The 16,028-nt window shown below is 35.1% G+C and overlaps 1 protein-coding gene across 2 annotated transcripts in view; it reads left to right on the top strand.

Moving 5' to 3' along the window:
• Positions 1–15,680, top strand: part of nrg3 (neuregulin 3) — a 361,800-nt gene extending 346,120 nt beyond the window's left edge. The window contains exons 4-8 of one of the 2 annotated variants that reach the window (XM_031904763.1): positions 194–296; positions 1,429–1,555; positions 2,090–2,217; positions 5,804–5,974; positions 14,699–15,680. In XM_031904763.1, the coding sequence (XP_031760623.1) occupies positions 194–296; positions 1,429–1,555; positions 2,090–2,217; positions 5,804–5,974; positions 14,699–15,209 (1,040 nt within the window). In that variant the 3' untranslated portion in view covers positions 15,210–15,680. The remainder of the gene's footprint in view (positions 1–193; positions 297–1,428; positions 1,556–2,089; positions 2,218–5,803; positions 5,975–14,698) is intronic. The other variant, NM_001114241.1, reaches the window with a different exon arrangement.
• Positions 15,681–16,028: the final 348 nt, after the last annotated feature.

Raw genomic sequence — 16,028 nt, forward strand, 5'->3', positions numbered from 1 at the left:
TAGAAAAAAATCAAGTATATGTTTTAAAATACTAATAAAGCAAGTGTTTAAAATGTCAGGGTTATACAACAGGTTTCAAAGTTATAGCTATGCAAATGAATTGCTTTCTTCAAAATGTCAGGAAGCAAAAAGCTTTCATGCCCCTATTTCTCTGTAATTCACCTCCTTCAAATCAATGTGTGCTTACTTTCAGAGAGTGAGGAGGTATATCAACAACAAATACTATCAATTTCCTGCATCGTCTTCGGATTAGTTGTAGTTGGTGTGATTTGTGCAGCATTCTACTGCAAGACAAAGTAAGCCAGTTATTTTACATGTAACACTGCAATTGCTTAAAGATGTAATTTCAATGTATATTATTTCTTATAAATAGATAAAATGCTTTATTAGTGTCTAAGTAGCCATGATTGCCACATAAACCAATGTACACAACTAACTGTCTTCGATAAAAGTTCTATAAGGCACAAGTATCATAGTCTACATATGTTCTGATTTTTTTTTATTAGCTGATGCTTTCACTATGGCCACCATCATTATGGGCACAGGCATGTGCTGTAGCCACACCAAGTCAAGTGCTTTATACTTCATAGTAAACTATTTTGTGATGGAACTTTTGTAGATCTAAAGGGTGATAAGGGTGTATAAACAACCTTCCTATGTCACTGTGGTGAAAGCCCAGGATTCTGGAGCACCACAATAATTTGTGCAACAACAACTCCCAGAAACAAAGTTGACACCTCTTTAGGTTTAGGTTGGCTAAGTGATAGAATTGTTCTAGGTAGAGACACTCCAGGCACTGCTCACAACAATGTATAGTATAACTAACGTGTAAATGACCCATGCATCCCCACTGACTTATATTTTTTTAATTTTTCACAAGTCAAGATTCTACTCTTAAGTAAAAAGAACAAAACTGAATATGAATTGGAAACTTTTGTATGCTGCATCTTATTTTCCCTTTTCCTTGTCACTTTCCAGTCTGTTCTTTCTTCTGCCCAATATCTTTTTCCCTTTTCATTTCAGGCCTCCCCCCTGCTTTAAGCTATGACCTCCCATACTCTCCCATGTACCCCTTATCATTCTTTTATTTTGTTGATGAAGATATTCTTCAGCTCTTTTCCATTTATTCACTCTTTTGGTATCTGTTCTCTTTGCTTCACCCTTCTTGAACAGAAATATCAGTGTCATGTTTAATACTCAGGATTATCAGCAGCAACACAAATACCTCCTATGTTCTGTTATATTTATTTTACATGATTCTCCTGCTGAGCCTTTCCAAAATTTACATACAACTCATTTTTCATGTGCTCATAGCTAAAAATACCACTATAATTAAATATATTTTGAGTATGTCTATTTTACCAACTGTATCTTCTAAATATCTATGCAAATATTCATTTTTGTGAAACGATTCTCACTTTATATTAGAAGACAAACAAAAAAGATTCAAGAACAATTAAAAGAGTCACAGAATGGGAAAAATTACTGCCTCCATGCTTCCAGTTTGTTAGCAAAGGCAAAGTCCCTTGGAGAAAATAGAGTTCAAATGCATAATGTGAGTACAATTTATATTTCTCAGCTGATGAAATTGTTTTAACATAGCACACAATGCAAAATAATATTATTTTTTCCAAATTTTTCTTTATAGATTTTTTAGAATGGGATGGGGGTGCTCTGCTCTCCTTAAAGTTGTATTCAAGACTAACTGTTCACCACTTTTCTGTGTATGATACTGTAGCATTTGTGGAATTATAGGAGTAAAAAAAACATTTCTGATTTGGTCACAGTCTTTCTGTCAGTATAGTAAGAAGCAGATTGGTGGTGGTCCTTAATGCCGGCCATTGGGACTGTTAGCATGAAATACTTTAACAGCTGCCTTTTTTACTGAATTAAAGTTAAAAGTTAACTCAGTAAGGTTTCCCTTGCTTCAAGATGTTGGAGAGGCATGACAATGTTCAGTACAACTATTTCTAAAAAAAAAAAAAAAAATGTAGAGTAGATGTTTGGAAATCTATTTCAGCATATTGAGAATATTATGTGTGCAATGTAGAAAAAAGAATGTCATTTAACAATGCTAATGTATCAACAGTATTCAAATTCACAAAGAGATCCTGAGCCAGTAAGAGAAAAGGTTATGGAGTCCAGCTTTTCAGAAACTCGCCCTTTCTCAGATTCCCCTCCATTAGACAGAGGAAATCTGTCAATAAAGCATCATAGGTAAGTAATAAATCAGCATATGGCCATGGCTTTAGCTCCTTATTTTAAAAGCTATTTCTTCATTTTAGAATTATAGTTGTGTATATTTATATGTGTATACTGTAACTCAAATATGGTATTTTTAATAAGCATAAATTCTGCATGCATTGTGTGGAATGGTTAATATTTAGAAGTATTCAACACAGTGGAGATGATCGGACTGATGTCTTGACCAAGTACCAAAATATCCTGCTATGTTTCCACAGGGTAAATATTCTGCTAATATTTTTTCCTGTAGCATTATAACTTTGTATATTAATATCCCTGTCTCCCATCTACTATCAGACTTGAGTAGAAGGAAACTCAGTATAGTTTAATTTACCTAGATCAACATATGGTGATCAGAACAACTTGTGCTACACTAATGACTGTAGTTGGTATCTGAACAGACTGTACAGTAGTTGGTTTGTGAACAGCAGTTTCCTGGTGACTGTGCTTAAACACCTACTGGTTTTATATAAACTATATAAACCCAGTACTGCAAATACCTGTTTTTTTAGTGCAGATTATAATCTATTAACAAAACACTTGTCAAATTTTAGTGCTTTTGTTTGGAAATAAGCTTTTCCGTCTGCTCTGATAACCAAATATGTTTACGTCAATGAAATTAAATATGGTAGATTTTGGAATGGTGCTCTGTAGAGATTACAAAATAATTATATATTATAGAGTATTATATATTACAATCTTAAGTATAGATCATTTTAGAAGGAATAGGAATAATGTAAGGAATAATCTTACATTATTAAGAATGGCACATTTCAGGATACCACATTACAACAGGGCTTAAAGACAAGTATTATTTCATAAAAAGACTTTGGCTGCTTGATAAATTATTGCAAAATAACAGGGCACTGGAAAGACTTCAAAGCTATCCGTAAATCTTTTGGATGATCACAGAGCATTCATAGATCAGCTTGACCACAGATGCATCATTCGTCACCATGGAGCCAAAGGCCTCAAAAAACAGACAACACTTCAGAGAACGCTTTTATACTGCTTGCTGTAAAATGTTGCTTTTAGGCAAAGAATGATTTTTGACCAATTAACCACAAATAATTAGGTGCCTTTTCTCTACTCCGCAAAGACAAACTTACACAACATGTCTTGGATGACATGTATGAATCCATTTTAATTCTAATTTCCTAAGAAATATCTGCATAATTCTAATAAATAACCTAATTCTAATAAATTATAATAATGATAATAAATAAACACAATCTACACAAATTGTCTACTACTAAATGAAATGTTTTTTAATCTAAAAAATAGTATATTCCAGTAAATTTCTGTATTTGCAATTGCCAAATATAGTGAGTTTATTTATCAAGAGAGATAGGACTGCAAATATTTGCACCTTTTTTTGCAAATCAGAAAGCAGGAAATGGAGAAAGAACAAAGAGGGAGAGAAGGAGAAAAGTAAAAAAAAACAAAAAAAAAAACAGAGAGGGAGAAAGGAGGAGACCTGTATTGGTTCTAGGAAATACCTTAAGTAATTTTTAGGCAAGGAATAAGCTAATGCTGAAACACAAGAAACTTGCAGCCTCAAAGCTGCTAGAGAGGGGGGAAAGGCAGGAGGAATTGCTGAACTAAATGTCAGTATAGCTTAAGGCAGGGATCCCCAACCTTTCTTACTCGTGAGCCACAGTCAAATGTAAAAAGACTTGGAGAGCAACACAAGCATCATAAAAGTTCAAGGAGGTGCTAAATAAGGGCTAATATTGGCTATTAGGTAGCCTCTATGCACACTATCAATACAGGAGGCTTTATTTGGTAGTAAATCATGTTTTTAATGAACCAAACCTTGCCACCAAGTCAGAAATTAAAAAATAACTACCTGGTTTGGGGGCACTGAGAGCAACATCCAAGGGGTTGGTGAGTAACAGGTTGCTCGCGAGCCAATGATTGGGGATCACTGGCTTAAGGGAACACAGAGCTCAGAAGTTAGCTCATTGGTCATACACGGTAATTCAAACAACCTAAATATAGCACCAATGGATTATTCACAAAACAGGGTCAGACAAGTCAATAAACAAACACTAAGATTTTAGTAAAGCGCTAACTATAATTTGCAGGTTTACAGACAGCCAAACCACCCACACCAAATCTGTTTGCTCGGGCAAGGAACTGCAGCCACAGGGGTCCTATACATAGTCTCTGATAGCACCTGATTGGTGCAGACACAACATTCAGTTAACCCCTATCCTTGCTGGAATCAGCAAGTCTAACAGAAAGGCAGATAACAGAACATAAGATGGAACTTCACATTAAGTAGCAGTTCTACCACATTATCACACTCTCAAAAAATCATTGCTTTCATTCACGTTTTTGTAGCTATACCCAGTACATAAAAATAACATTTTCGGTAAAACTTTTGCAGTCTTATAGTGATAAGTGCTCAGAAAGTGTCCTAATTATAAGTGCTTTCCACGTATCACTTTCAGTTATACTTGTGAAGCACTTATCACTTGGACACGTTCTGAACATACATGTTTATTATTCAATGTTTTTAAATTTTGTAGTTATTTTCTAGTTATTTTGTTTTCAATGGGGCAGGGAATTATGTCAGAGTGACATATTGTTGGTGTTCTTGTAACTATCACTATGGTGTATATTGTATATACTGTGTATTCTGCGTGTTTAACTTCAGCCCATGTACAGAGATGGTATCCTGCAGCAGAAAAGAGACAGGAAATAAATCACCACTTTCTCTGCACGTCCCTGGGAGGGGGGCAAATTTTGGCATTGTGGGCAAATACATGGTGCTTTGTATTTAATTTTGCCCCATTTCCAAATGATGCCTTTAAGTAAAAAAAGTTTATATTCACTTATCTCTTTAAAGAATGGGTCTAGTTATGACTGTAATTTAAGTGTTCCAGTCTGTGGAATTTAAAATGAAAACATTAGGTTATAGAGATGCAGACGAACTTCACTGATGAAAATAAGAAATAGGGTATAATTTATTTTCACCCACCTTATTTACCATGCATCAATATTAAGAGTTTTCACTGAAGACAGTGAGAAAATACATTTTTTAAAACATTGTTGCATTGTCTATACATGCATGTACTCATCACTCTAAGGTGAAAGGACATTTTACCTACGCCTATAGCACAGTCACATATAGAATTTGACAAGGGAGGATTTCTAAGGTATAACCATGGCAGTTACATGCATCCTTCACTTATTCCCAGTGTAGAGAATGGGAAACAATCTGCCTTTGGCAAATGGTGGTGACAAGTGAGCACCAGGAAAATTCATTTTGCAACAGTGTCTACACTAGGAAGAACATTTCCCTTTTTTTGTGCATATCATTGATAGACAGTGAAGGGTGTCTGAGTGCTGCAGATTCCCCTGACAGCTTTGTAGTCATACATGACATGTTGAGATTGTTGTAAAATATATGCAAGCCTGATTAAAAATAGTGACAGAGACTACTATCTACTACTATACTATTTTAACAGTTTACTATAACATGGTACACAGTTCAATGTAACATAAGTAATGGCAAATAATAACATCTACATCATTCCTCTTTGTTTTGCAGAAACCTTTCATCATGTTGCAGTCCTAGTCAGAGGAGTAAAATGTTACACAGAAATGCATTTCGGAGAACTCCCCCCCTGCCCCGAGGCCGCCTCAATGGAATTACAGGGCCAGCATATCAGCAACTTGAAGAGCCTGGCCTGATAGATCAGGACACAATGACTTGCCAAGGGTAGGTGATGAAATTCACTAGAGCATGAAAATGCAATATCAATCTCAAGATTAAAAAATGTAGAAACTTATCTTCTTTAATCTTTCTTGTGAGCTGTAACTTTCTTATGTCCCTAGAGGATGAAACATTAAAATCAAAGAAATATTTAAACATAGATGGCTAGGGGAGATGTTCTCTATAATTTCTTATTGACTTTTGTCTGGAATAATAAATAATACGATCATTTTTATATTCCTTTTTCCTTCTTTCTAGAGTTGTCCTCATTTTCAGAGTCCTTCAAAGGAATGGCAGTGTGTTTGACTATATTTCACTTTGCTGTGAACTTCACTTCTTCTATGGTGTATTAACTGTGTCATATTTTTTGCAAACACAATATAAGATATGAAGTGATAAGAACTTAGCTACTTATCTAATTTAATCCTACATAAAATATTTGAATCTCCTTCCAAAAGAAATGTGTTTATTAAAGTTAAATCATCAAATTATAAATAACTGCTTGTAACAGTATTTAGTAAAATATCTTCTACTTTAATACCACTACAGTGCTAATACCATACATCTTCAGCATTTTACTGGATCCTGTTAAATGGTTATATAGGGTACCTAAATCTTAATGCAACACAATAAAAATGAAGAAGCAGATCCTCGAAGCACATTGTTCTGGCAAATGCTGTTGAATGATTTTTTTCTGCTTTACCACCAATATAGCTTGTAATGAACACCAACTGCATACCTAGTGCTTCTGGAGCCATGCTTCATTCACCAGAATTCTACATTACTACTATATCTGAACAATATTTATTCTTATTGTGACCATTGTATTCAAGGAGGGCTTTATTGAAATAAATGAGCAAAAAGTTACATTTTTTTTTTGTATTGAGGTCACATACATAATAGGTTACAATATAAAAAATATATAAAGAAAGAAATGTGGAGTTAAGTAAACATTCTTTTTATACTTCAACGTCAACTTCTTACGCATATATAAAAAAGGGAGGGGAGAGAAAAGAGGGTACTTGTTATTAGTTCCATAAAGATAAAAGGAAGAGAAAGAAAACAAAGCAGCCTCAAAAATATCAAGATAGAAGAAGAAGGATGTGATCAAGGAGCAATGACCCGCTCAGAATAACATTTTTATTTAAAGAGAACTGTTCACAGTTTTAGTACTAAAGTTGTGTAATGTAACAATCTTGGCATATTTAGCATTAACAGAAAACTGAACCTATGTAAAAATATGTTTATAGGTTGTGATAGTCTTAATAGAAACTCAGACCTATAGGCACAGATATATAATTAGTCATAGTTTAGGTTCAGGCATATCAATATGAATAAACACAAGAGATCTTAATTTCCCTTGTGGTTACTTACTAGGGATGCACTGAATCCAGGATTCGGTGGGGGATTCGGCCAAGATTCTGCCTTATTCAGCAGGATTCGGATTTGCTCCTAGCCTAACCGAATCCAAAAAATCATGTAATTTTGTCACTGTTACATGCGAAGGATGAGCAATGACTCTTTAGCGATAGAGTACATACCTGTAGATGACCAAAAAAGAAAAAAAAAAATCCCACAGACTACATTGATAATGTGATTGATAAATACATGTTTCCTTTCATAATAAATTGCTACTGAAAGAACACATATCTCCCATAAACAACCAAAATTGTTACTCTGTTCATCATTTATCTACTGCTTTCATAAAAAGGAGACAAAAATTTGCACTGAAAAAAGACACGTCCAATGAGTTCTACTTTTTTTTGTCAAAATAAACCTGCTGAACTGCTGACTGATTCAGAGGAAGGTGAAAAAAAAACACGTGAAGCCTTTCCAATTTGCCACAGAGGGGGAAACAAATTCTAAATCCATAATAGCAATCGGAGCAGTCACTGGATCAAGTTTGTACTAAGAGCTAATTTTAATGCCCAATATCCCAACTTTCTGGGGTGCTGATCATTGTGAGAGCCCACAGTTATATTAATAATGCATGCAATTGAACTGTGGTGTATTCTTAGGCCCAGCTATAAACTGCATCATGTCCCATTGGTATAATGGACACAACCAAACTTACTAGTATGCTATATTCTTATGACAGCATCTGTCTTGGACCCCTTGATTGCACACCCATGAACAAACTTCCTGCATTATGGACATTGCTACCAAAGCTACAACCCCCTTCTCACATACACACCAACTCTAATACATTGTATATTTACACTTACATAATCTTCTCCCAACTTTTATTTCTTTGTGCACTCCTAAAGGTGGATTGCCATTGCAATGAAGGAGCATCATCTAGTAAAACATGGAGAGGTTTAAACATTACCTCAAAATATTGCATTACCCATTTCTGCAAGAAGGCAGTAATTCAAAATGTCCAGGTTTCTGATCCATTTAATTCTAGATAAAAACAATAACTCTTAATGAACCTGAAACACATAGCAGGCATAGCAAAAAGTGGATGCAGACCACCACTTTTATAGAATAGTTGCATGTCTGTGTTCCAAAATGGAGTGCAAAAACCTACATGTTTCCCATTAATATAGTACTGCATGTGATTTACATCCCTATATTCATGAGAGCTGTTGGGGGGTAGGCAAGTAGGCAACCCTTCTTCCCTCACTACCCACCTCCTAACTTGCAGATCATTCAGAGCCAGCCAGTGGCCACTATTCAAAAGTGAATGAGCAAGTAGTGTGATTTTTTTTACCAATAGCATTGTACAAGCAAGAGAATGGTACCCTCAACCATTGAAAAGTGATGTTTTCTAGAACCTGACCATATCTCTCCACACACTTTGGAATACTTGATATGGTGGCGAGCCCCCCAAAACATATAGACAAGAATGTAACAACCATGGTTCTAAATTTCTTGGAGATTTGTGCAAAGCGTTTATTCAGGTCAGCAAAAGCATCTTACCCATATACAAGTCACACTGGTAATCCTTTGGTTTATTAGAATTATTTTAGTTATAGTGTTTTTATTAAACACATGGGCGATAAAGACCTAACTGATTTTTTTCAACTATTCACTATATACAAAGGGTACGACTATATCATAGACCTTCAAGACATTGTTGGAGAGGGAGAGGGCTGTAGTGAGACCTATTTTACATCTGGTTGGATAGAGTAAGGATGTTTTCCATATCTTAAATGAAATGATGAGCACACATTGTCACATGTCCTCCTGATATTGCTCTGCTCCACATTGTGCCATAATTAATACTCTCCTCTGAGAACATGCTAAAAACATAAATAATCTTGGTTTCCTACCACCAGGGTTTACAAATACATTTTCTTCCTCCAATAGATTGCTTTAAAATGATTTTCATTTTACTTTTATGCAGGACAACTAACTCATATAATAGAGTAATAAGTACTGTGGTGACTAGTATTTCTACTGTAAAGTGGGAGCCTTTATCTCAAGCAATCATTATTGAAGGCTTGTGTATGTTTTCAAATTCATGCTGGGTTTTGGGCCAGTTTATCTTATCAATTTTTCTTTTTTGCTTTTTTGTAAAAAATAAAACGTTTTTCAGCTTTTAGGAGTTAAGTAATTCATGTGAAGTTCCAATAATAGTTGCGTCAGACTGAAGGCTCAAGCAATCATAAATAGGGCCCTAAGAGTCATCTGGCCCATGTGATTCTTGGTTGTTGTGTCTATTGAAGTAGCCAACTGTGGAAACCCTTGAATTAACCCTGTGTTCAGACTGGGGTTAGCTCCAGGGTTCTCTTGTGTCATACTACTTCATTTTAATTTGCTTTGCAATAAGTTTGGAATTTAAAATATAGCCCTCACCCAGAGGTTCACAGAGAGCAAAAACAGCAATTCTGAGGTCCACACATCCAGGCAGCATGGTGCTTTATTCTCTGTTGACACCTGACTAGCAGGGGGATGTAACTTGGCCACCTGTGGTTGATGAATTCCCATCTCAGAATTGTGTTTTTGCAATAGGCCTTTATGTTGCACAGAATATGCCAGAGGCATATCATGGCTACTATACAAGCTTTAACCCTCTATAATAGCCATATATTCCTGGGGAAAAACCAAGACCCAAACATTGCTGCCTATGGTTGTTGTCTACTGTCCAATACATTGTTGCTGTTTAACAGTTAACACAACATGGGGAGCGAAGATTGTGTCTGGTATTTTATTTTTTTTAAATAAATACATTTATATAAATAATTTAATAAAGCTCTTGCTCTTTCATCTGTTCCAACTGGCCTTTGTTTCTGTTTTGTAAATGCTGTTATCCTACTGGTAACTTAGTACAGGACAAACAAAATAAAGAGGAAGCACTACACAATGTTTTTTTTTTTCTTTTCTGGGAGTGTTTGGCATCCCTGCTAAAAAGTTGGTTTCTGACACCAATGTTATACTTTCCCTAGCATGGTAGTGAAACAAATTACAGATGAAATAAAAAAGGAAAAACAGATAATGTGCAATAAATCCTATTGATAAAAAGCATTCTTTAGAGCACTTACATGTGGTTGTTTTTTACATGTTTTAAAATGCACACTGAGGATGGTATTTACTAGTTGTCAGATAATTTTTTAATTTGGATTTTTAGTGCTAAAAGTTGCCAAAAAAAAAGTCACACATCTTTTGATTCCTTCTTTTGCCTCAAAACTTTGGAGGTTTCAAATCTGTGACACTGGTTTTTGCCCGACAATTTCAAAAATTTGAATTTTTGGGCAACAATTCAAAAAATATTTTGGTAAATCTGCCCCAGTGTCCATATGTAATTTTTAAATGCAGTACAAAAGTTCAAAATGCATCTTTCTATTTTATTGGAATATGAATGGATGCAGTGAAATTTGGCTGCAATAAAGCACAAATCTGAATGCACGTGACAGACAGACAGAATATAAAGGAGCTAATATCAATTAGATGATACAGTGCACCGAAACCTGCATCTGAAACACAGATTAAAAGCACAAAAAAGTTGTGTATAAAGTCCATTAAACACATGGATTATTATTTCCATGCCATGATAGTTATTTTTTAAAATATTTTTGAACTTTCTTTTAAATTTTAAAATCAGCAGTAAAAATAAAATTCTAAATTTGTGATATTTTACAATATCAGTTTTGTCCTCACATTTGTAATTTCTGTGTTTGAGATTTTGGAGCTTTTTGAACTTGTCTAAGCTCTGGAGTTCATATCTCTGTCCTTCAGTATGATTCCAATACATCTGCTAAGTCTGTAAGAGGATTTGGACTGCTCTGGGATTTTCTGGGTCTCTATCCACAGTACGCTATAGATCTATATTCTAAAAAAATAGGGAGATTAAGAAACACTGAAGCTTAAATCACATGCCACATTTTAGTGTCCTTTAAGCAAAGCAAACAAGCATGAAATATTGGTAGTAATGAAACAACTGCAACCCTACTCAAGCCAAAACTGCTTGTTGTTTTGTTCCTAGCACTATCAAGGCTCTTGCATGTAAAGGTGAGCTGAGTATAAAGCCTTGAGTTGCTCTACACTAAAGGGAGCTGATTATGAGATTTAAAAAAAAAAATAAAGGAAAGGAGGATCCCTTACAAAAGTAGGAAGAAAACCAGCATGCAAACTTATTATGGATATCAAGAGGACAAAGTATAAAGAAGAAGAAGAATAGAAGAAAATGGTATATACAGTATTATGAAATGCAAATGACCAATCTAAGAACATCAGTACAGACAATGTCCTTTAGCTTTCGCAAACAGGAGACAATTTACAGTTTTACGTAAGTCTTGGTTGAATGTACATGCCAAAAGCCAGATTGCATGGAATCCAGTAGCTTATAGTTGTGGAGCAAATTAGAAACAAGTAGCAGACATACATGATTCAGGCCTCTTTGAACTAAAAGTAACCTTTCAGAAGCTTGGGAAGCATTAAATATATAAATAACTTAAGTAAGGACAGTAGCACAGTAATTAAAGGGACAGTAGGTACTATGGGAATGGACTCAGCTGGCAGTGGCAGACACAAATAAGGTGAACAATACCTTCATGGCTTTTCCATTTATTCAACTACAGCTCTCCAGAGAGGCACTTTCTCACCAGTCAGTATATGGACTTTCACCGTACCTGCTTTCCCACAGGTTGCCTCTTTTACAGGTCTCTCTCTGGTTACTGTAGCCTGTCATACTGTAGTAACAGCCAGACCTGTGTTCCCTTTTACCTACAAAAACAACTCTAACCTAAGCTGCCATTTAATTCCCGGAATGAGAGGGAAAGTTAACCATTTTTCCTTTAGACCTCCCTTTGCAGCTCATGCAATGCACCTAAATGCACATTTTTTTAAAGCAGACAGGTGTGATTAGAACCACAATACCTAAAGCACCTTTGCTACAACAGAATTAATAGGAATTGGTACAATGACATTCTGCGTATTATTTTACTTTTAATCTGTATTTTCTCTTCTTTTTCCCTATTTCTTTCCCTTACCTTCTTCTCTGCTCCCTACTTTTCTTCTCTCTATTTCATCTCCTTTGTTGTATTCAATGTTTTCTAGAAACAACTTAAATGAAAACTTCACTTAGAAGTCACTTATGAAAAAAACGATTGTGGGTGGGTCCATTTGCATACAAAGGTGCTAGATTGTGGAAGTACAATTAAAAAGAGCAACCAATTAGCCATTTACTTAGAATGGTGTCCAAGTTAGAAAATTAAAGAAAATATCTGATTGGTTGCTATAGAAAACTTCCCTGACTGCATTTAACACCTGTGTGTCAATTAATTCCTGGAATTTGCTGACAAATACTTCATGTATTTTCTTTTCAAAAAATATTTTATTCTCTGAATATAAGAGGATACGCATATATGACAAGTTTTGCCTTTATATAAACCAAAGGGATTTTGGTAGCCCCTATTTACAATCCTTTACTGGATAAATTTCCCCCCAAGTAAAAGAAAAACACAGATGTCACAGAGAATTCTAGGTACTATGAATAGTTAAATTTTTTTATAAAGGGTATAGGTATTTCAGTGTATGCATGTTTCCCTTTGTGAAAACCTTAATCCCTGAAAGTGGTTGTTTTACTTCATCAGCTTTTTTAGGACTTGTTTAGAGAAAGTGAGATGCTGCTTAAGGAAAGAAAAGAGTCTATGTTATGCATTTCAAAGGTTCATTTCTTTACAGAAATCAGTTATCATTTTAATGACTTCCTGTTTAAACAGAAAGTGTTAACACAGCAAGAGACGTTTTTTTTTTACTTTTTGAACTTTCTCTGCCAATTGCTTTTTTAATGTCAAAGTTAAAAATGTTAATGTCATCTTGGTGCATGGACAGGCAGAGCTCAGACTACTAAAGATTTTGGCATTATACTGCTAATAGATTTACCACATTAGTGCCACCTGAACACTATATTTATTCTGCAGAAAGCATTACCATACCTGAGTAAAGAGTCCTAGAACCTTTACTGTTCTGCTTAAGATTGCAGCTGCCATTTAGCTTGGTCTTCATAGCTTCCTGTTGTATAGCTCTAGCCATTATAGCTCAGATCACACATTCCTAAGGGAGGGGAGAGGGAGCTCTTAGCATTCTTGTGGAAGGGGGAGCAGGAGAGGGGAGAGAGGAGAGAACTGCTCAAACTCTGGCCCCAGGAAAGAAGAATTTTTCTGAAAGAGGAAGTCAGATACCCAAATAACAGTTTTCTGTGAGTGCTTATGGTTGTATTTACCTTTCTGATAAAGCTGTCTTAGTTTTTACCTTTCCTTCTCCTTTAAATACATTGACTTTCAATGACAGTAAAACAATGTTCTCTCTCTCCCTATCTCTTTGCTCAATGCATTTAGAGGGGGAATTTATGAAACCTTTTTTTATTGTTTAAAACTAAGGGCCACTCACTATGGTACACAGAGAGCAGTTGCACAAGCACTCATTGTATATCGTATTTCTGTGTAGCATGGGAATCCTTGCATTTAAGATTCATGTTACCCTTGCCATTTGACACAGTTTCAGCAGAAATACTGGTTGGCTAGTTGAAGCCAAAGAAAACTAAAGAATTAACTAAACTAAAACTAAAGAAATCTGCTTCTGTGCAGCAAAAATTCATTATTTATGACTTGTCTAAGGCAAATTTTACAGCATATATTTAGTTCAAATAAGGGTTTTCTCCATTAAATTCAAGCAGGCACAAGCCCTCATGTCTTTTGCACTTTGCAATCTTCCTCAGCATGACCGCTTGTTGGAGCAGGTCCTTATGCTCCAGAATTAAAGCAATGACCAGCTCTGAATTAATTCAGTGCTGTCTACATTTATCAGCACAATATTCATGAACTGGAGAGAAATGCAGGGCTGACTGAAGTCCACAGTGAATGAGTGTGATTTTTGTGTCCCTAAGCAACTCTAGCAATTGCAAGTTGGGTGTCTTTAAATGATGGCCTGTATTTTGCTATCTACATTTTTCTAACGTTTTGAGGAAGCACATCAAGTGTGCAAATTTAGTGTTAATTCTCAACTAGCACAATAACAGGAAAGCTAGTGCTCTAATAAACACAGTAAAATAACTCCATATTTATTTAAATGATAAAACTCTTCTTTAATGTTAACATTTATACAAACCAAAGTTTCGTTTTGATGAACTTTGTACGTCACACAACATTTTCTGCCAAAAATATCAACTTAATTTATTAGTTATTCCATATCTCATACATTTTGTAATGTATAATAAAAAAAATATTTCACTGTGCTTATAATAACAATTTTAACAAAGAAACTGTTCTCCATTTCTCTTTTTAGGTGTTCATCCAGTGATTTAATTCATCCACAGCATAACTCAATAAATATGCAACCACATTCAAGAGAAACACAATCTTATTTTAATGACCTGGAGCGAAAGGACACGATTGGTTATTCAACGTCTAGGGCCAACTCCATTCCCATTATACCCTCAATGGGTCTAGATGATGCCTGCATGCAAACACAGAATCTTTCAGAAACAGTAGGCATCAAAAGGTGTAAAAACTCATTTTCCAATGAACTTGTCAAGGTGAATGTTCCACCTAACAGCTGTCTAATACCAGAACAACAAGAAGTGAAAATTTTGCTTGAAACTGTACAAGAACAGATACGAATTCTAACTGATGCAAGAAGAAGGTCTGAGGACTTAGAAATGGCAGTTACAGAAACTGAGGACACTGCAAGTGAAAATACAGCGTTCCTGCCCTTGAGCCCAAAATCAAAAACTGATCAGGAGCCCAAATTTGTCTTAAGAAATGAAATGCAAAGGGACTCAGCACTTCATGTCTGATTTTGGAAATTAACTTTTCTGTCTGATGTCTAGCAAAAGAGAAATCAAGGAGATAAAGTAAACAAAAATTATTTATATGCATTAATTTATGAGCATCTACATAGAAGAAACCAAATAGTCTATCGCCCTCATATCATAGTGTTTTCTAAACAAAATATTTTTTTAAGGGCAAGAAAAGGTTTGAGGAGGATATAGCATTCACTCAGTGCATTGAGGGATTTAAATATATTTCTTATGGTTCTTCAGCTCCTTTCATTGCCGTGGGATATTTGAACACATTGATGTCAAATGCTTCAAATGTACCTCCAGCTGCAAAGTGGTTTAAAGATCCAGGAGTATGTGATCTTTCTGACAAAAGGGCCAAAATGCATTATCATTTGGAAATCATAACTGTATTTTGTTATATAATTTTGCTGACAATGAAAGCAACACCACAACTATCCCAATGAAACAATTATAATTACAATCTGTGTTCTGTTTTACTGTTGTATTTTTTCCTGTGTGTGTGTATTACTTGTGTGCTGAAATGTGAGCATATGCATCACAAAATGAGCTTGCATTTTCACTGCTATATACACTATATTTGTCAGTGCTGAGAATGGTAAGAGCATTTTAATTGACCACCAGTTCAGTAGACGATCTTCACTCCTTCTATAGAAATAATTTAATTTGTTTTTTTTTAATTATCTATTATGTATATACAGTATATTAACACAATGTTTTACAATGATTGCCATCATTTACATCTGTCCATGTCCCACTGGAGCTTAGAACTTAGAGTACCTATCATATTTGCATACTTAGGGCAGTCATGAGATG

The sequence above is a fragment of the Xenopus tropicalis genome, chromosome 7, assembly GCF_000004195.4.
Source record: "Xenopus tropicalis strain Nigerian chromosome 7, UCB_Xtro_10.0, whole genome shotgun sequence".
In the NCBI taxonomy this organism is placed as follows: domain Eukaryota; kingdom Metazoa; phylum Chordata; class Amphibia; order Anura; family Pipidae; genus Xenopus; species Xenopus tropicalis.